Below are 22,728 nucleotides of genomic sequence, written 5' to 3'. Positions count from 1 at the left end.
TTCCTCCAATTGGCAACAAAAGTAGAAAACAAAATACTTAGCAGATGTCTCTTTCTGAGTAATAAGATAAGGGGCAAGCAGGTTAGGAGACTAACTTCCTTGTAATAGAAAAACCAGGAACTGCAAAGCTTGTTCCACTTAGGAAGCCAGTAGAAATCAGGAATACATAGATATGGAGGAGATGACATAGGTAGAGGAATAGATATATAGATATCGCAGGTATTCTAAATAGGGATGGGAAGAGTCAGGTTATTTAAGGCAATCATTTGGGGGTATCAGATCTTTTAAAAAATATGTAATATCTACTATAGCTACAAGTAGAATCAGAGAAAAATATTCAAAGAAAGTGAAGTTACACTGTAGACAGAAGAATGATCCGATTTTAAACAACTAACACTTGAAAATGTGAGATGCATATTTCAGATTATCAAAGACATTTTTTCCTAATTAAAAAAATTAGACCATCTTTTTATATTAATTCCATGAATACTCTTTGAAGTAAAATTATATTTCTTAGTATAGTAGTGTTTATCCAAAATAATGGAAACTGTGATGTTTTGGTTAAATAAATACTTCAGATGATTGAATATTATGTTTTAAAGAATTAAAACACTAAAATATACACAATACTAAACCAGTGTTGAAGGGTTTTTCATCTTTCTTTAAGGATTTCAGGATAGGGGTCTTTAGCACATCATATTAAGAAAAAAATCAACACTATCAACAATTACTATTGTGCAACGTTGTAGAGAGAACTCCAATTATAATACACTTTGTCTTTTGCTGAGATTCTCTTTTTAACCAGATTTCCTCTCATCTTTTCTCCTGATGTTTTTCTCCTCATATTTGATTTATTTTTTTTCATTATGAACTGGATCACCCTCTTTGTTAAGTAAATGGTCTTGCCAAATTTATTCTTTAAATATGAGGTAAAAACCAACATGAGAATTTATCTTTCACTGACATTAATGAGTCCTTCATTACTTTCTTTTATTACTTATTCCTTCGTGAAGCCAAACTTGTTCCTATTTCAGTCACTTGAGTCCCTTTATTCCATGTCCCAAATAAATTGGGGGCTGCCTGGGAAGATAGTAGCCATACACAACTTTAATAGCATAAGAAATATAAATATTATAGTGATAACCATGTAGTTAATGCAACTTTAATATAGGTATAGATATATTTACTAAATATATTGCAAAAATTGTATATAAATTCTAGAAATATATTTTCAGTTGTTCAGTATTCATGATATAAAGAAATCTTATGCTAACTTATTTTTTAACATGAATTAAATGAACCTTATTTTGTAAGTTTGAATTATTTTTCTGAGTTTCTTTAAGTCAAGAAATCTATTTCGAAAATGAGAAAAAAATTCCAGATTTCACTGATCATTTCTCCTGACACTTACACATAAGCCTCACTTACGTCACCTATTTATCTTAAAAAAATTGGCTGACACTCTTTAAAAAAATGTGAAGCAGAAGTATTTTGAATACTGGTTTTATCAACACATACCATCTGTTGATGATGTGTGCAGACATAATATTAATCATTTAATAACTAAAGCAGATGACCATAATTAAGGAAAATAAAAATCAATGTTTGGGAACAATTTTTTAATCCATCACAAACAGTTGCTAAATCTTTTGAGTTCTTCATTATTTCCATATAAATAACAGTGGCACTTGAGTTGAAAATGATTTACAATGCACTAACAGTTTTAAATATTTTAAGATCTGATATATAAGTCATCTTCAATCCCTTAATAAAAAAATTACAATAAGAGCATATTAAGATAAGACAAACACTTTTTAAGAATAGAGTGTAGTATGAAAAAACACAAAAAATAAAGATGAAATACCTGGTACATATGAAATTGCAAATACATTTCTTCCAAATGATGCATGCTTAATCTCTCGCACAAATTCTTTGGTGTCCGTTTTAAAACACTGGATCCGACCGTTTTCCCTGTCTGCCACACATAATTGGCCCAAGTGAGGCACTAGGGCCAAGCTGTGAGGAACACTGAACTGGCCTGGTTTAGGATTGCTCTCAGTAGACTCTACAGAACAAAGAAAAACCTCAGATTTACAATTTGTAAAATCACCCAAAGTCTGACTCTAAAGTTTTATAATTTTCAAAATTCATGATAGTAAACCATTAAGTATCTGGAACCAGGGGAAAAATAAGTTAAAGCAGTTAATATCTCTCACCCACAAATACATTACAGATTTTCTCCCTATTTGGACAAACTTTAAAGTTTTGGGGTGGAAGCATTCTTTTTCCTCTTATAAGACTGTGTGTGTGTGTGTGAACAGCCAACTGGATGCATATGGAGGCCCTGTTTTCCTCACTCCAGGGGACAATTACATACTAAAGAATGTGAGGGGTGGCCAATCTCTTGTTCCTAATGATGCTGGCCAATAATTATAATTAGAGATCAAGAGTCTTACTGAGTACCTTCTCCCCACTGTGTGATGAACTTGCCACTTGGTGAAAACTGCACAATCCGACTGTTGCAGTAACCATCTGATACATAGATGGCTCCTGTGTCTGGATCCACAGCCACGTCAGTAGGTTGACAGAAGTGATTCTGGTCACTGCCTGGTTGCATGCTCTTTCCCAGGATTAACAGGGGGGCTTCTTTATTGTTTGCATTCAGTTTGAACACCTTTTAGAAAAAGAACAAAAGCCTTACCCACTTTGCATGGTTCTAATTGACACACATCCACCTGACTAAGGCAATCAGGGTGTAAGCTCTCAGAGACTTATTTGAAAGCGGGTACTTTTCAGAACTGGATGGGACTCTAGAAATCATCAGGTCTGATTCCTTCATATGAAAAATGAGGCTTATAGAGATTAAGTGACCTGCCCAAGGTCATCCAAGTCATTAGTGGTGAATGGAGACTAGTATGGATGTCCTGTTCCACCCATTCCCACACTTCCTTTTTGTCTTTCCTTAGCTAATAGTATAACGCTCTCCAGACAATACAAGAGCAATAAATGTTTACTGAGATGATGTCTGAAGACTAGCTATGCCTTCTGAGCTCTAGTTTCTTTTCCTACTTCTTTCCCACCTACCCATTAAACAGGTATTAAACATGAGCTTATCTTTTAAGGGAAAGACATTATGATATACCCTAATGGAAATATAACTTCCTTTAAAAAGAACAAAGATTTGCTGTTTTACATATAAACGTATACAATAGAGACCTTGGCTCAATTTATAGAAGATTAAGGTAGCTTAAGAAAAATACATAAAGCACATAAAGTGATTTAAAAAAAGAACTAAGACCTGGGGACAGAGGAAAGGAAAGCAGATATGGAAAGCTAAGGAGGTTGGGAGAGCCCAAACAGTTGGTAGAGTGAAGCTTCACATCTGGCCCTAAGATTCCTGCCAGCCACACAGAGAAGGGTGACTTGATCATTTACATGTAAGTTTTTCCTAGCACTGAGTTCTAAAAGCACCATTTCAGATATGGCTGTTCCATTCTTTTGTTATAAACGTTCTGGGTCACAAAGAGAGACCCAGGGGGTGGTGGTGGTGGAATGAACTGGGAGATTGGGATTGACATATATACACTAATATGTATAAAACAGATAACTAATAAGAACATGCTGTGTAAAAAAATAAATAAAATTTAAAAAAAAAAGACCCAGACAACTCCAGAGCATTTTGAAAGCATTACTTCATTAACTTCTATTTGAATAACTGCCAAATGGAAGATTACCTGATGAAGAGCCACATCTGTGACCCAATAATTTCCATCTTTATCTATACTTAAGCCATGTGGCAAGTAAAACCTGCAAAATAAAGACAATTGTCTTAATTATATAACTACTGCCAAAGCATACATGAGAGGAAATTTTTTTGCTAATTAATTTGTAAAGGCAATATAAATTTAAAAACTGATAGATGTATACCTGTATTACTAAAGGAAAGACCAAAATGAATTGTTAAATGAAAATACCCATTTTAATAGAGACCTCCTTGTGAAAAATCTTAAGCGGTATTTAATCATCTAAAAATCTATAAATGAAGCCTATGTATCAATTACAAATATTATAAAGTATGGTATATTAAGTAACACAAATAACATCAATTTGAAAACAAGCTCTAAGATCATAAAGAAATGTGTATAAAACAAATTGTCTAGAGAATTATAAATGGATTTATATGGTTTGAATAGCTTAAACATGCTGCAAGGTAATATAATGCTGTACTAATATAAAATATTAAATATATGACTGAAAAGCTTTAAGAGTACCTACTAAAGACAGTAAAACCCAAAGAAAACAACTTCCAGCAGACATGGGCTGTGATCATCTAAGCAAAGAGAAGTGGTGTGCTGGATAATCATTAGAGAAGGTTAATCTGTTTAACAAATCAATTGGAACGACCTGGGTAAGAGAACTGTAACGTGGTCAGAGGCTCACAGGCTTAAGGAACTTGGACAGAGTTAAAAACACATGGACAATGTCTTGATGTGATTGTGGTCAAACCTGACAATCCACAAGCTACGTCTGTCAGCTTCTAGCCTTTGCAGGGTGTTGGCATCACAGATTTTTTTTTTTCATGAGCCAAGAATGTAACACCCTGATCTTGACTAATAAACTGAACTAGATCTCTCTTTTGGTGACTGAATGTGAGGGTTATGATTTGCTTTCAACATAGAAACCCCGCCATTGGCTAAGCTGATGTAGCAGCAGTTGCTCTGCCTTCCTCTTTAATTCCTTTCTGGAATGAGATGCTTCTGATTAATGGGTAGAGCACTGAAGAGACAGGTTCAGACACAATGAGTGGGGGGGCTGGTATATTAGAATTTGGCCCCTGACTCACCATCTTAGAATCCTATAAAAAGCTAATTATTACCATCTCCATAAGCAGCTGCATTCAAAGTGGAGGGCTCCCCGCCTTTCAAAGAAGCTGGCTTTCCCTGTGCCTAAGCAGATGGAGCAGGGTATAGCTCCTAAAGCTGCCAGGTTATAGCTGTTGTGGACACTCTGTTAAGCAGGTGCCCCTTTCTTTCAATGACCATAATATCAGCCAACTTTTTTTGGCTGCCAAATGCCATCTAGGAATAAGACCAAATAATGAGCAGCTTTCAAAGCCAAATTACCTATGCATGCTATGGAAAGCTGAAAGCGACATTTGTTTAGTCTTTGCCTTGAGATGGGAAGAGAGAAGCCTTTTTTCTTAATGGTGATTGGTTGGTGAATTTGGTTATGTAACTTTTCTGCTCAAGAATTTTTTTTTTTATCCTTCAGATCTAGCTGAGTAGCAAGTCACTTCATTAGCATGTGTATCAATTCTCTCTGAAGCTCGACTACCTACTAGAATCACCTGGGGAGCTTTCAAACTACTATTTTGATACCTGGGCCCCCTCCCAGACTAAATCTGAATCTAATTTTTGGAAGCTTCCCAGGTGATTCTAATATTCAGTCAGGGTTTAGAACCACCTCTTTAGAAAATGAAAGACAGTCAAGTAATTTAACTCACAGATTTTTTCCACTGGACTGGAGTACTGCGGCATTATTTGGATCTATGACAAGAATAGTGTCTTCTTCAATTGGCCCGAGACCTCTTTGCTGGTAAATAAACTTACTGTCAAAAGAGCTAAAAAAAAAAAAGCATTAGAATGGAAAATAAACCAATCAGAAACATCAGTGAACTTGAGAAATGCAGACCATTCAGTTGAGATTTTTAAATACAGAATCAAGAGAAGGGCTCAGACGTGCCTGACTTCACTCTTCGCCCTTCACACTTCAGATATACCATCAGCCTGAAGAACTAGTGAGTGGTCAGTGGGGCAGCAGCATGGGCAGTGCCTGGAGATGCAAGGTTTCAGACACACCAAATACGAATCGGCACTTTCACAAGATCCCCAGGTGAGTCATATTCACATGAGAGTTGGAGAAACACTACCTAGAACTCTTTTTTTTTTTTTTTTAAAGATTGATTGATTGATTGATTGATTGATTGCTATGTTGGGTCTTCGTTTCTCTGCGAGGGCTTTCTCTAGTTGCGGCAAGCGGAGGCCACTCTTCATCGCGGTGCGCGGGCCTCTCACTATCGCGGCCTCTCTTGTTGCGGAACACAGGCTCCAGACGCGCAGGCTCAGTAATTGTGGCTCACGGGCCTAGTTGCTCCGCGGCATGTGGGATCTTCCCAGACCAGGGCTCGAACCCGTGTCCCCTGCATTGGCAGGCAGCCTCCCAATCACTGCGCCACCAGGGAAGCCCCCTAGAACTCTTAAAGTAATTTTTTTCAAAGATTCCTCAAAATGTTTTAATTCAATAGTTATTTTCTTTCAAACTACAAAAGAAGTCATAACTTTCTGTGCCATGATAAGGAAAGTGTAAATGGTAGCAGGAAGGGTAGTGATCAAAACTATGTTTGCTATTTTACTTGCTGTAGGTACAACATGCAAATACATATTATTAGGATGTAGAACGGAATGTTCAAAATATTTTGAAAATATAAAACATAATTGATTCTTGAAACAAAAATGTGTTCAGAGACATAAAACTTTTTCCATATAACAATTTTTCTATAAGTACAAAATGGACATCTATATAATAATTAATGTAAACACTAAAATGAATATGACAATTTCTGCTTTTTTAACTCTGTACCTTCCAGGTTATTATAAAATATTATGAACATGTATGTTTATATATATTTTTCATTTATATTTCTATCTGAATTGTTAGTAATATCTTTCTTTAAGTTGACAGTTATCACAGACATTGTACTTATTTAAATACCTGTTTTGGAAATTATTGGGGATAAATAACAAAGATAAGCTCTTCTAATGTAAGCTTATGTGAAAGAGGAAAATATACAAAGCGCCAAGAGACCAACTTATATTTTCAAAAGCAAAGAATTGATCAGCACATAGTTAAGCCATATGTGTGTGGGTGTTGGGGGGGCATAAAAATATATAATATATATATTTTGCCAGATGAATATTTCTGTAAAATAGAATTTCCCTTATAGATTCAGACAAGTCTGTGAAAAAAACTATTAATATTTTGTAGTTCAACTGTATAAGCAAAAGAATCTGAATAATATTAAATATTTATGGAGAAACATTTGCAAATTTGGAAGGCGACAGACTGCTCAAATCTGTCATACCTCTATTGATTAGTTGGTTATTATTTTTATGGAACTTATGCAGAGTCCCAGTAGGAGAACAAAAATTTCAAAATTACATTCTCTTGCCATTAAAAATATACATCACACAATTATTTGAGCTTCTTGACTGTCATAGTCTTTTGGGTATATTTTTCCTGAAAGATACTAATAAGTCCCTGAAGCAGTTCTTATTAATGATGCATTCAATTGAATAAAAAATATTGATTCAGCTTTCTCAACCTAAAACTTAAGTAATATTGCTTACATACGCTATTACGTGTAGTTAAAACCACACACCAGTACGTAGAAAAAAAATACATAAGTTAACGAAATGGAAGTAACATCACTAACAGAGCAGATTTTATAAGATAGTCATGAGATCATTATTAAATTGAAATATAAAATTTTATTAGTTCAAACCAATGTAAGAATATACAAGGTATTATTAAATCAGGAGACACTGGTAAAGGGCAAACGTGAAGTAACTCTCAGTACTATGAAACACCAGAGTTTATCCTATATCTGAAACTGTATTTTCAATGTGACTTTCTGTACTAAAAACATCATACCAATTCCCCTAGAAAACAAAGGTATTGGATTCAACCATCAATGATCTATCTTTTTAACAACTTGTCTGTGATACTGGATAACTTAAGTTCAGTATGTCTAAGACTCATAGTATGCTACAGTTTTATATTCATATGTAATAGGATAAAGTCTCTTCATTTATCATTTCTTTTAAGGCCTAAGTCATATTTCTCATTATTCAGAAACATTTCATGATTTGTAGTGGCATAATGGTAATTTAAATTATGTGAAAATTATGTTTTCTCTGACTTTAAGGTGTTAAAATTTGTTTTCCCTTTTTTTTTTTAAAGAAAATTTGAGATAACTGTAGATTTACATGCAGTTACAAGAAAAAATAATACAGAGAGATTCTGTGTACACTTTACCTAGTTTCCTCCATGGTAGCATTTTGCACAACTACAGTACAATATCATAACCAGGATACTGATATTGATAAAATCCACTGATTATACTTTGATTTCCCTTTCCATTTTGTATTTCCTAAAATTGTCATTTATTCTTGCAGTTTATTTACTTGGGCATGGAATATACTAGTACATTACTTCACCCCACCCCCACCTAGGAGTTAGTAATATGGAAAGTTACCGAGTCCTCATAATTCTTACCAAGTGCTATCCACTTGACATGCAGACAGTGTTCTGACCCACTATTGACAGCGAATAACAGTGGCAGTCCAATTGCCTACTGCATATCTTGATAAAACTGGAGCCTATCAGACCTCAGCATACCTAATTCCGTATCTCTTATTTGCAAAATGACAAACCATCCATGAAGCCTGACATATTTACTTGTTCATGATTTCCCCAAGCAATAGGTTGCAGCAACAGCAATTCTTTGATCTGTCTTGTCATTCACTTAAATATTCACCATCAGTCTTAAATCTCTGGTCCTACTATTTTAGGAAATAACATTCCTACAACTTATGATGGAGAGAAAGTAGATCTCCCCACCCCCACCTTCAGGAGCATATGTTGACCTCCTCTGATTTAAATCATGTTTTTTATAGCTTCAGCTTATTTCTCCAGACACTTAAATATTTACAAATGCAAACTCTAGTTTAAATTACTCTCTGGCAGCCATGTAAGCTCAAAGTCAAGAACCTGCGATATTGAGCTTGGCTTCCAAGAAAACAAGCTATGTCATGGAAGAAATATAAATAAACCCCGACTCACAGTCCTTATGCTAGTCAGATCGAATGAAATGTTGTAGCTGATGCGTAGGTAAGTGAAAACATCCTTTATCAATGGTGCTGTTCTGCACTGCTCATGAATACAGAAAAAAATGTATCAAGTAGTTGATATTTTGCTGTCACAAACCTAAATTGTGTGTGGGCATCTATACTCACAATCTAGAAATGTCAGATTTCTAATGGTGGGAAAAGTAGCAAAATTAACTAATTTGAGGATCACACTCTTTTATTTTATTAACCATTTTTTGGTGATGTTATAATAAATTGTGAAATAGCAAATGAAAGAGCCAAAAGAAAAATAAGTAACAAAGTAAATAAGCCACAGAATAAATAAATCAGATTTTTATAATAAAAATTTGGATACACAGAAAATATCAGATCTCTCAACTTATCAAGATTTTTTTCTTAGTATCTCATTACAATGTAACAACTAATAATATGGTTTGTTTTTTAGTGTTTGTCTTTTTAATTATCACAAATTACTCCCATGTCATTAGCATGTACAGAGGGCATTTTATGTGATGCTTTAGACTAACCATTTTCCTATGGTATTTGGCTCTATGATTATTAGTCATAGTATTACTACACTTCCCCTGTATCCATTAAGGATCTCAGTGATTAGGCAAATTCTTGAATTTACTGATATTAGCATCATTTGAATATATTAATTTACTTCAGTAACATAAATAACAAATAATAACATTCTAGAATTCTTAGAAAGATCATAGCTTTAAGGAATTAACCACAACACAATAGGCCCAACCCTTTCACTGAAAATCTTTTGTGATACCATTTACCAGATGTCTATATGTTTAAACTGGCAGTATCAAGGGACATTCAGTCCCTCAGTGGATTGGTTGATGAGTCCTAATCCTTTCACTTGGGATCACTGGAGCCTCATGCAACTAACAGCTGGCCCCTGGCAGTTACACAGGGCAAGTAATAAAAGGAATTGATGTTTTTCTGAAATGGGAAAATCACACACACACACATACACACACACTCACATTAAATCTGCCAAATAAAGTAATTTATAAACTCTCTTCTAATTCAAAGAAAAGTAACGCTCTAACAGTTCACAAACAGATGTCAGATTATAGAGCTGGATATACTGTTGCTATAGCAAACTGCTTATTTAGTGTTCTAAAGCAGCTACCCTGCATTATATGCTGCAGAGAGGTCTTTATTTCAACCACATTTAACTTTTTACAGGATATAATAATATCCTGCACATTTCACATAGTGCCTGAAGCACTGCTGATTTCTGTCTGCTTCTCTGAAAAAGCACTCAGCAGAAAAGACTGAACTGCGGCCTGTGGGCTGGAATTCATTAGTTGTTTATTTTAGCAGTTTGAATCCCACATTAATGATTTTGCACATTAGCAGCTAATCAAACAGTTTAGATAAGGCTGAAAAGAAATGCTTTGCAATATTCTCACACAAAAGAACTAGAACAGGGAGAAAATAAACTTCTGTGCCATCAATCAAAATTAAGGAAATGCAAAATAAATAATAGCAACTGAAGAGAGAAGTAAAATATAATGTTGTAATTATATAAATTAAGAGGCTGGAGAAAGGACCATAGGTTTTCAAGTGAGAAAATAAGTGGAAATGTACCCTCAACATTAGGAAAGCAAAGACATACCATAATAAGACCAAAGACTTTAAATGGAATATAATGTAATACTATGTTAAAAACACTTACTTCTGAATATATACACATAGAAAAATTCCTATGAGGAAGAAAAAAGGTGGGAAAATAAACCAGTATGACTGTCTAGTGTCCTGATGGACCTAGCACTAGAGACATCCCAAATCGGGATGAAAAGAACAAAGAACTAGGTATCACAGCACCGGGCTCTGTTCCGTCAATAAGGCCACTGGGAATGAGTCACTTAACAAAGTGCTTTTTGTTACTCAACAGAGTGAGGCACTTTTTAAAGTCTTCATTTTTTTGGACTAGGGAACAGAGTCAGGGAGTTCAAATGTCTTGATACAGGTCTCAAAGGTAGGAGATGGTAACCAAGATTCAAACCCAGGTCTCCTGTCTTCAAAAACATGTGGTTTTCTCTTACTAGGATTGACCTCACTGGACTGGAGAATCTCCCCTCCAGTTATCAAATTTAATTTGTAGATGTAGAAGAGATAGGAAGAATAGTCACATAGCCAAGAAGAATCAGAGAAAAGTGGCATAAAACTGGAAGAAAATGGCTTGAGTAAAACCGGAAATGGCAATATGAGTGAAAAGGGTAGACTATGGAAACATTCTTTTTGTAGAACTCCTTACAATTTTCTCTCAGATGTGAAGATACTAAGGTACCACTCAGTCATTTTGAGTTCAATTTTCCAGGCCCAATTAATTCTTAAGGTATGAAAGAATTTGCAGATACAGAAGCAGGACCTCAAGCAGATATATCTTAACTGAGACTCCAAAAAACTAGGGAGGCAAATCTTGAACTGATTTTTATGAAAGTTAGAAAGCAGATAGATTTCTGAAACAATAGAACCTCACAAGGTTCCATAAAATATTGATGAAGAGGTGGTTTGTGAACTAATTATTTGGAGGGCAAATGGGAGAAGATTCCCAGAAGACCACATCTCTAAGGACAAAACTTGCTAAACCAATCATTCAACTATTCAAATTTTATAAACAACATGTATAAAGATGTGAAAGGCAAGCTCATCAAACAGACCTAATACCAGGCTGGAAGGGACAGCTCATTCTCTGGTTAATTAAGAATAAAATAATATCTGTAAATTGAAGCAATGCTAAACCTAATGAAGTGAAATGTAATTGGAATAAAATCCTGAATTCAGTGTTTTTAAAGCACTGCATAAGTATACATTTCCAGTAAAAACTTCAGCACAATTTCATGAAATACATTTGGAGATTCTAGTAGATTACAAATTCAACACAGAGTAACAGGGTAACACAAGATATGACTGCTGAAGAAAAGTGAATAGAACCCTTTTACACTAATAGATATCTAGAATACACATCAAGGAAAGTAATTGCATTGCTGATCAGCTAACACATGAGGTATTGTGGCCACTTCTCAACCAAACACTTTAAAGGACTGAGAAACCAGAGCACCTTCAGATGAAAGTATCATGTCAGTATGAAGACTGGCTGAGGGCCTGGGGGATATTTAGTCTGGAGAAGATAAGACTTTCTTTAAATATGCAAATAATTGACATGAATAAATGGGAGTAAATTCACTTTGCATTTGGCTGTCATGAAGGTGAAGTTACAGGACACAGATGTGAGTTTTACATAATGAAGAACTTGATGACATCTAGATGAGTCCCATAACTGGAAAGTATGTCTCACATCTAGGGAATTTGTTGGCACTGAGAGTTCAAGCTCCAGATGACTATGGAAGATTTTGTTTAGAGATGTCCCAGCAGGAAGCTGGAGATGAGCTCTCTGGTGGACATTTGCTGTTCTGGGTGCCCAGTGTCTACTGCCCCATTTTGTGCTAATGAAACCTCAGTTTTTCTTTAGTTGACCCAACAGTCTGAGCCCCACTCTCAGTCCACTTGCTTTTGATAATGTCAACTCTACTCTCACATTCCAAGGATAGAACAAAAAGTCAGGCTAAGCCAAAGAGTGGATTTCATTCCTCTGCCCACAGTGACTGGTTTAGGATGCAAGAAATATGGCCTAAAGTCAGGTAGAACACTGACAGTGTTTTAGAACACAAAGTCTCCTTTTAAGGATTTCCTGTTGACCTACATCAAGGACACAGACTACCTCTTCTGTAATTCTGAAGCTGCAAGTGGGGAGGAAGGTCAATCAGGGTCTAAGAATGGAGCCAACCAGGAGAAAATGTGTCAAATAGGTGCTGGTGGTGTCGTTTGAGCTACCATACCCTTAAAGTTTTTATTTATACAAACTAATAAATTTCTTTCCCTAAGCTAGTTTGTGTTGGGTTTTCTCCCTTATTGGTTACAGAAAGAATTCCAAGAGATACAACTTCCAAAATCCCTTCCAACTCCATGTGAAGAAATGACAAATGGTATAATGGAAACACCTTTTAGCACCTAAAAATTAGGGATAAAACCCATGGTTTACTTAAGAGGGTATGTGATGTGAGGCCTGCACAGTAGAACCTCAGCCATAGCTGAGATAAATAAAAGAAAGGCCAAGAAGCAAGCCTCTGACAATGGTGGTGATTTTGACAGAGACCGAGGAACAGCTGTTACTGAGGCAGGAGCTACCCAGCTCCTGCTGGGAGGCATTTAAACAGCTCTAGCTGCCATGCTGCCCGAGCACCAGGGCAGACAAGAGGCTCTTTAAAGTTTCATTACACCGTGCTGGTAATAGGCATTTCCTATTTTAGCTAGAAGAAGCATCTTAAAGTAGCCATATTGACAGACAGGGAAGAAAATGGAAATCAAATTGAGAAAGGGAGTTGACAGTCATCTTTCAGGAGGGTAAGTGTTTTATCATCATCATCATTATCATTACTATTATTACTACTACTATTATTATTATTTTGTTGCTATGCTTATTTAGCATGATTAAGTAGAAAAGTAAGAGCTGATCAAGGCTATCAGGTAGAAATGAAGAGTAATACTACTTATAAAGACAGTTTTTGTGATGATATCAAAAGAGCTTTGAGTACTGAGTATTAATTAGGGATTATTATTAACTCCAAGCACTGTCTGATACTTAAAGAATGATCAACTACAAAAAATTAGGGGATATAGACTACTAAGATTTGATTTAGAACTACAAGATTTGTTATGGAACTTATAATTTTGTGAACATGAGAAGTATCAGGATGGGAAAGATTCTGAGGAAAATTAATACAGGATTTCTCATCTTTCTATCCAAACAGTGGTAGCAACAAGAATGCAATTTCCACCCCATTTTTAATTTCCATTGTCTCTCACTAGCACATAATAAATTCTTCTGGAAAGTGCTGTCTTTTTCTTTGTATAATCCTTGGATAGTCAATGAGGAAAAAGAAAAATTATGTACATTGTCTATTCTATATAATGTGACTTATACATGTAGGAAGGATGGTCACGTATGACCGTTCAACGAGCAGGGCCCACACATCCGAATCTATTTTCCTACAAAATTACTAACAGAGTAATCCACTTCTTATTCCCTTTGTGAATAATAAAGCAGACAGTGTTAAAAGCAGAGATCCGAGTGCCAGAAGAGAACTTCCTCACAACCATGGATTGCAAAGGCTGCTAGAGGCCAACAGGAAATACAAGAGAGGCAGAAGGAAAGAGAGATAACAAATATTCTTACACCTGAAAGATAAAGAAGAAGAAAGAAGAAACAGATTTAATGAGTTAAATCATCACGCCTGCCCTGAAGAAGTCTTGCATTTTTGGCCCTTTGTCAGTGCCATTTATCAGGGTAAACACACCGGGGCTTTGGCAATGGAACTGGAATCTATTTACACATGATACTGGTTACCTAGATGAAAGCAAGATGCCAGGAAAAAGCAGGTCTTCAGCTAGGACAGCCATATACGTCCCAGAAAATGTTCTTATGTGGCTCTTGTTTCACAGTCTTGTGTCATCTACCCCAAGCTGGCCTTTACTGATCCCTTTTTTTTTTTTTTTCTATTAAACTATTCCAGCCTCTGCCATTTACTTGGAATGAATATCACATTAAAATGGAAAATTGGACTTTGTCCTATTTAGCTTTAGCCAGCTGAAACAGTATCAATGGGAGAAAATGATGCTGTAATTTTCTCGTCTGGTAAAACGTGGCTAGAAATCCATGTGGAAAATGTAGCAACATTCATTAAAATGAAGAATATGCTACAATGAATAGTAATAGTTTGCTTTTGAAAGCGCTTGTGAAAATATCATTAGATGTTCAATAATGACTAAGATGATGTAACAGAGATGTATGAATAGGGATGTTGAGTTCAATGGCTTTGAACTCTGAAGTGATCTCTTTCTCAGATTCCATTTTTGAGTGTGACAATTGGAAAGGACAATTAAACAGTAACAAAGCTATCAATCTATTTTGAAATGCTAATTGAATTCCATCTTCAACTGCACAAAGAAAACTACACACATGCGTATGTGACAGAGCAGGGTTAGCTTAAGTTTAATCAGCATCTCTGAAAATGGAGGAAGAAAACAATTGAACTGTATATGTGGATCCTCAATTTTCCAAATGAAACCCTACAGTTGTACACTCGAAAGGAGAGATTCATTACACTTAATTCATAAGATATTAAAAAATTTACCTTCATATGTAAATTTGTGATAAAACATGAATAAATGGATATTCATTACTCAGGAGAATTAAGATAACCTGCTAAATTTTGGAATAAGCTTTTAAAAATACAATCATGTAAATGTGCTCGTAATCCTCTAAAAGGCAGTTAAGTATAACAAACTGGGTAAGTGGGCCAACTCTGGAGTCAGATGGAAAGGAACTGAAGCCTGACTTTGCCAGGCTAACTGTGAGGTCTGGGGCAAAACACTTACTTTCTCTTGGTTTCTTCACCTGTAAAACGTGAATGATGATGATAATAACAGTGCCTAAATGTTGTGAGGTAATTTATGTAAACGGAACAGTCACAGGAGCACAGTAAACACTCAATGAATGTTAGACTTTTTTACCAAAACTCCCTATAAGATGACAGTGGAAGATAGAATAAAAGGTTGGAAAGAGAAACCCAGAGGGAAAAGCAGGGATATTAGTCTTAGTGTTATTCTTAAGTCTTGTTATTCTTAAGTCTTCGGTGCTCATGAAAAATGCAAATTTAGTAATAAAATTAATCTGTATGGAAATGTGAAGGCCAAGGTACTGACTATTTCTATAATATGGTGGCCAAGCTGCTCTAACTACAATCTCCAGAAGGCACTGTTGTCATGCCAGGGAGCAGTCTGATGGAAAGGGAGAGTCCAATGGCCTTAATATGGTTCTCTACCCAGTACATGAAAATAATGAAGTGCTTTATTGTAGTCAACTAATAATTTTCTTCGTTGATCATTGATCATGACGCACTTTTTCTGAAGTCTTGAAATGCCTCAGCCATGTACTGTCTTAACTGCCTTTAATGTTACTTTCCTTAGGAATGTGAAGGTAGCTTCAAGGGGGAGAGAGCAAAATGCTAAGTAGGCAGAATCACAGACTGTTACTGCCTTCTTTCCATAAACTAGTTTGTGAAACCACCTTAATTGTTTTCAAATGCACAAGACTTTCTCTTTTCTATGTGTCACAGTCATATACTAAAAGAACAAATATGTTTTGCTCACAAAAATCAAGTTCAAAGAAAACCTTGATAGTTCTCTCACCACTATTCTTAGTTTAATGAAAAGCAATGCATGCTATTTTTATCTTCATTTACTCCTTCAAGGAAAAATTATTACTTACTTTCCATCCCAGACATGGTCACCTCTGTGGAAAATCACCAGATTATTCTTAGGGTCCAGAGCCACCCCAGAAACCTGGCCTGGTAACAAGTATACTCCAGGCCAATCCAGTGCCTCTTCTACATGGAAATCTAAAAGATAAATCCATACATTTAGTGTAAAAAAGAAAGCTAGTATAACCTCATGGAGATTCACAATGATTATAAGAAGTTCATGCAGTAATGTCACCAGATGCAAAGAAAAAAAAATCAAGCCATGCTCTACATAAAATATACCACATGCACATGCCAAGGAGCCTCCTGAGCTATGAATGAAGTAAGTGACTGTGAACTTGTTTGGGGATATGCTCTTTTCCTGTTGATAAGATGCCTTGTAAAACCAGTTTATCCTTAAGTCATTAAGGGGCAAATTTGAGACTGTCTTCTTAACAAGATTCTTACTTTAAATTAGTATCTTTGGAAAATATGGCAACATGGATGGCATCATTTTAATACAAAGCTTTTAAATGTTGTAAATAAATAGTATTCTTGGGCAATAAGCCCGTTTCTGTGTGTGTGTGTGTGTGTGTGTGTGTGTGTCTGTTTTTCTCATCTAACTTCTGTGTAAATTGTGGATGTTCAGAATACATTAGACCCTATAACAAACCAACATTGATAATACCTTGTACAAGGAACTATGTAACATACCAATCTCATTTCACCTAACTTTAGTGTTCCTATAACAATGGGAATGGAGAGATATTCTTTCACTGCTTATATTTCACTGTTTCCTAACATGAGAAAGGAAAAAATAACAGAAACTCTATGACTGAGTGATTTACAATCACTCTCACTTCTGATCAGAATACATTTATACTTAGAGAATACCTAGGTTCAATTGTTAACCCTTTTTATAAAAATGCTCATGAATAAAGAAGTACCATGTACAGAGTAGCTATACTAACTGAGGATATAAAGTTATGAAGATGCTGTGAAATCCTTTGTATCAGTGTCAATATTTCTTTCCCTCTGAAATGCTTCAACAGAGATGCTGAGAAGTAAAAAAGCAGCAGTTTGAGTCTCCTTTCTCCTTCCCATACTCTGGAGGATGTGGCAACACGCAGTGAAATCCTCAAAGATAAACATTAAAGACTGGAGGAAGAAAGGGAAACACAGGGCTTGTACAGTCAGCTTCTGAAAGCCTGAGAGAATGCTGGTGTGAGAGTAAACACTTTAAAATAATTCTCTCAACTATACAACAGGAAACAGCGACTTTTCACTCAAAATATTCTTACCTTTGCTCATTTAATTTTTTAAAACAAAAATTAATAACACAGCAAAATCAATAGGATGCCTGGAACAGTTTTGTCTACAGCCTTTGCTGAAGCATATTCAACAAATATTCCCTAAGTGTATTGTCTATGTAAGGTGTTATGTTAGATTCTGGGGACACAAAGAAATAAAGCATGGTTTTGGTCCTAGAGGGACTCATAGGATAAAATGAAAAAAAACAACAAAACAAAACCAAAAAAACCCAAAAAACAAACAAACAAAAACCAGAAAGCAAGTATTTATGACACAGTGCAATGCAGGAACACAGGAAAGGGTCCATAATCCTTCCTGAGGCTTGTCTGGGAGAGGGTAGGTGTTCTCACTTAAAGTTTATTGAATATAGAAGTAGGCAGAGAATATTTCAGTCAGAAAGACGGAAAGTGAGGATGATTATAATTGTAGAACGTGTTTCAAGATCTTTAAGTAATCTGTATGTCTTTAAGGATATCTGTGTATGTCAGGAGGGGGTATGAGAGTGACAGTCAGGATTAACAGACCCCAAGATCTAGTTTAGCCTGGAAAATATACATTGTAGAGCACATGAAGGTATGGATTTAACAATGACTTAATGAATGTAGTTCTGAGCTGTGGTGTCTTGATCTATACTGTGATTAATTTTGAGGTATGCTGCAAGTACTTTATTAATAGCAGTAAAGCACAAAGCTTGGGAATAATTTACTTCTGAAATATATCAGAGCACGTGAGAATCTCATTCTCACTCATGTGTGTTTTGCTATGTCTTCCTGAGTTGGGGAGAAGGGGGGCAGAGTAATAACTGGCGTGCCTAAATTCGCACAGCAGTGGATGTAAATAGGGCTGCTAGGATGAATAGCATTCATCATCTATCATGCTTATTATCTATCATAATAGGAGAAAAGGATGCAAATTGTGACTATAGGCGACTGGGAACCACTGAAGGTTTTCAAGCATGGGGTGACATGAAAAAAACTGTGTTTCTGAAAGTGAACTCAGGAAGCAGGGTATAATTATTATAATTAGAGATGTATGGATGGATTCTCCAAAGAAAATGTTTCAAATTATTTTTAAGTTGCTTGAATCTCAGGTTGTACTTCATTCATTCTCATCTCAGTTACAGCTTGTCTTTTTGGTGGTCATTCTGTACTCATTCAGCAGCTCCTGAAGATTCTGGATGGGCTCCAAGGGAGACTTGAACCTCATAACAATACAGATATTTAGTCGCTTTCATCAGCTTCTCAGAGCCCAGCACCACTACAACTAGATGGAATTTTGTAAGGGCAAGGATCATGTCTTATTCACTGTTTTGTCACTAATTCTTGCACAGGGCCTGGCCCACTGTAATGGCCTAAAAAATGCACTAAATTGAACCCTGTGCTCCAGTCTCTACTTGTTTATGTTGTCAACTAGCATTTAAACACCTTTATAATCTTTTAGTTCACTTGTACTACCTCTTTTTACCCCTAGTATTGTGCTGAAGCTACTGTGAAGAGACTAAAAAAAAATGCTAATTGGCTAATTATTTTCATTAAAGACAATAAATAAATGGCAGGTTTCCTGGAACTTTTCTATTCAGTGGTCCATCATATATTACAGTAAATGTAAAGTAAAATGTAAAATGTAAGGTAAAATGTAAATGTATCATAACAATATTTAAAGACTCCGTGCTTCCAGGTACTGGAAGCGAGGTGCTCATGAAGATCCAGAGATATTAATTCTGATAGAAATATGCAATGTCCCAAATATCAATAAATATACTATTCTGGCTTCAAATGTGGATTTCATAAAATATTGGAAATACTGTATAAAGAACCTTAATCTGGCTGTGAATAACCCTAATTATCATTGATCTGAGATTGGTAAGCACTCAAAAAGCACTGCCTAATGGGTTGTTAACCTATTTTGTCATTTATAAGAATCCCTTTTGGTTGGGAATTTTCAAGAAGAAAAAGCAGTGTAAATATCTAGAACATATTTATATACTTTTGGTAAATTTTCAAAACAGCAAAGGTGATATGTGAGGAAATATATAAGAGGGTTAACACTGTAAGAAACCTTGCTCTTTTTGTCAATGCAAAGAAGAACTATTTTGTGCATGGCAAGAACATTCAGAGAAATTATATTAAATTATTTTAAATTTCACTTAAAAATATCATTGTACATTTATTAAGATTACCCAGCCAGACCTCAAAACTTCCAGGACCTCAAAACCTAGGTCTCTGTGTTAATTACAAATTCTAAAATATTTAAAGGAAAACTGAGTTCACATCCTCTTCTATGAACACTACCTCAGTTAATTGATGTTTTTGCTTCCAGTGTCATCTTTTTCATTATTAGACAGTTAAAGGCTGTTCTCTTTAAGATTAAATGATCAAGAACAAAGCAGTCTTTGAGGACGAGTGCTGTATGGATATGGAATAAAAACTGATGTTTTCCCAATCCCTGCCCATCTTTATAAGAGAATCACAGAATACTAGAACAGGACTGGCTCATGCCAGGTCATTTTCTCTATTCATAAAAAAGGAAATACAGGCTTGGGCAAGACTTCAGTCATCAATAGCAAGGGTGATTATTTCCTAATCCTCAATTACAAACATTTCAAATCCTTATTAAAAATTGTATGACAAAATATATTTGGATTCTAACTTAAACTTAACATTTTCAATCATGGAAAAGTTAAAAATTTGAGTTCAGATTCCTCTTAGTTTTTATCTAAGAAGTAATTCAGTATATGACTAACTCTTAGTTTTTATCTAAGAAGTAATTCAGTATATGACTAATGTTGTAGACTTACAGTTTTAATTTCAAAATTAAATACAAATTTCTTACATGTGACCTTGGGCAAGCCAACTCCAAGTATCAGCTGCTCTAAATTCAGATGTCAAATGATACGATTATTTCAGAAGAATCTTTGTATTCATTATAAATAAAGGTAATTGTGCAGCCTCATATTCCACCATATATTTAGAAAAAAATTAAACATTACTATTAAAATTGTATCAATAAATCACTAAGAGGATTAGTGAATTACACCTTTCCAGGAAAGATTAATGTTAGTAATCAATGCTGCTTTCATACGAAATTATTAATAAGCATTTAAAAGGGCATTTTCATTTATCTGTGTACATAAGGACTAAGAGGGACAGACAAAGTTGTCTGTCTAAAGGGACAGACTAAGGACAGACAAAGTTGAGAAAAAACATAATTTCAAACCTAGGACTATGACTTGACTTCACCATAACAAGGCTCTTCATATTTAATCTTAAGGAAAAGACTCTAGTGAAATCAGTAGAAGAGTTCAACAAGAACAAAATAAAGTGGTCGCTTTTTCTATACTTGCAAATTCTCATTTAGTGAGGAAAAGATGCCTTATTTTGGTCAGGGATTGTTATTCATCAGAAGTGCCAACAATAACTATAATTAACTGAAACTATAGGAGAAATATTTATACTCAAATGAGAAAGAAAACAGGAATAATTATAAGGTCTTATTTAGTGGGTGTGGAGTGAGGAAGAGAATTAAGACATAACTAGGGGCTCACAAGTATTGGCAGAGTTCCTTTTCTTTTAAAAATTTAACTGCAAACGAATCCTCACCTTAGTCAAATTGTTTGGATATTGATTGAGAAAGTATGACCAAAGGCAATCTACACCTAGAGTTATTACAGTTGTAGATAAGATGATGGGATGACTGGAAAAAACCAGCATATCTATCTTATCTATCTATCTATCTATTATTTTATTTTATTGTGAGAGGCAGAGTAATAAAGTGATTAAAAACCAAGACTTGGAGCAAACCTGCCTGGCTTTGAATGTTGGTTTATTGAGCTGTGGCACTTTGGATCCATGGCATGACCTTTCTATGCCTCAGTTTCTTCCTCTATAAATGGGTTTATAAATAGGGTTGTTATGAGGATTAAATGAGTTAATGCATCTAAAACACTTAGCCTGGCTCATAGTAAGGGCTATGTATGGGTTTGTTTTCATTATTCTCCTCTCCTCCAGAGATGAAAATTCAGCCTACTGAATGCTTTATTTTACCCTGGGAATTCTATAAGACTTGAACCTAGGGGTCAGCATATGACTGAAATATGTTAAAAGTAATGGACTCTGAGTAAAGAACAAGTTGTCCATAGAAATTAAGTAAAATGTAGATGTATCATAACAATATTTAAAGACTCTGTGCATTCTCTTATCTGATGGGAAGCATCACACAAATGCAGATGTATTTTATGTCCAAGGGTGTGTAACAAACGTTGAATCAGGCTTCCATATGCTAGCAAATAGTAGTCCAATCAGATCTGACAGCAAGAGAATAGCTGTCTGCAGTTTTAAATTTATTTTTCAATGAATCTAGTTTCCAGAAGGCAACTAGAATAAAGACTATGATTTTCTTTCTACTCTATTAATGCTGTCTCAATATAGATGTCAAACTAATGGTAGAAACCAAACTATGTTAAGTGTAAAAAGGAGTGCATTTGCCTCTCAATTTACCAGGTTGGATATTTTCACACTGTACATCATATATTACAGGAAAACATCACGGCAGATCAATGTAAGTGATCAGCGATTTGAAGAGCCACAAACTCCCATTATGATAGAAACACTGCCAAGTCATTTTCTCAATTTATCAACTCAGAGTGCCAATTTTTGCAGCTTTCCTACACATTGCAAGAAAATTCTCTCATGGATGCTACTTAAGCTAAAATAATTAATACTTAGTTCTACTACTTTGGTGTTTAAATTTTTGAAATCTTAGTCCAACTTGACATTAATGGTAGCAATTATAATCATAATTATTGTTAACATATTATAGCATTTATTAAGTGCTTTTCTTTAATTAAAGTTAGATATTAGACAGTGTTATGGTAAACAGTGAAAGAAAATTGAAAAGACTTTTAGAAATAGCTTACCTAAATATGAGTTTTGTTATTTTGCATTTAATTTTTTAAAAATTTTGAATCAGAGTAGTGAAGTAACACTAAAATAAGTCATTTCAGAAAGGAAATACATGCACATTTTCTTCCTGTAACTAGAATTTGTGCTGTATGTTTCTGTAACTTATTGCTTTATTTATTTCAATGACATTCACCCACATACTTAAAATGAAAGGAAACTTCCTGAACCAGATTCTGGAGAAACATTTTTTTCCTGGACACTGCC

The 22,728-nt window shown here is 35.1% G+C and overlaps 1 protein-coding gene across 9 annotated transcripts in view; it reads right to left on the bottom strand.

The window, feature by feature from the left end:
* PAM (peptidylglycine alpha-amidating monooxygenase) overlaps positions 1-22,728 on the bottom strand; it is a 296,746-nt gene that overhangs the window by 17,300 nt on the left and 256,718 nt on the right. For all 9 annotated transcript variants that reach the window (XM_068535686.1, XM_068535687.1, XM_068535688.1 and 6 more), the window contains 5 exons: positions 16,282-16,411; positions 5,504-5,620; positions 3,735-3,807; positions 2,464-2,674; positions 1,865-2,065 (listed from right to left, as the gene is read on the bottom strand). In XM_068535686.1, the coding sequence (XP_068391787.1) occupies positions 1,865-2,065; positions 2,464-2,674; positions 3,735-3,807; positions 5,504-5,620; positions 16,282-16,411 (732 nt within the window). The remainder of the gene's footprint in view (positions 1-1,864; positions 2,066-2,463; positions 2,675-3,734; positions 3,808-5,503; positions 5,621-16,281; positions 16,412-22,728) is intronic.

This window comes from Eschrichtius robustus, chromosome 2 (assembly GCF_028021215.1).
Source record: "Eschrichtius robustus isolate mEscRob2 chromosome 2, mEscRob2.pri, whole genome shotgun sequence".
In the NCBI taxonomy this organism is placed as follows: domain Eukaryota; kingdom Metazoa; phylum Chordata; class Mammalia; order Artiodactyla; family Eschrichtiidae; genus Eschrichtius; species Eschrichtius robustus.
The sequence above is the reverse complement of the archived record's forward strand: the minus strand, read 5'-3'. Positions and strand labels throughout refer to the sequence as shown.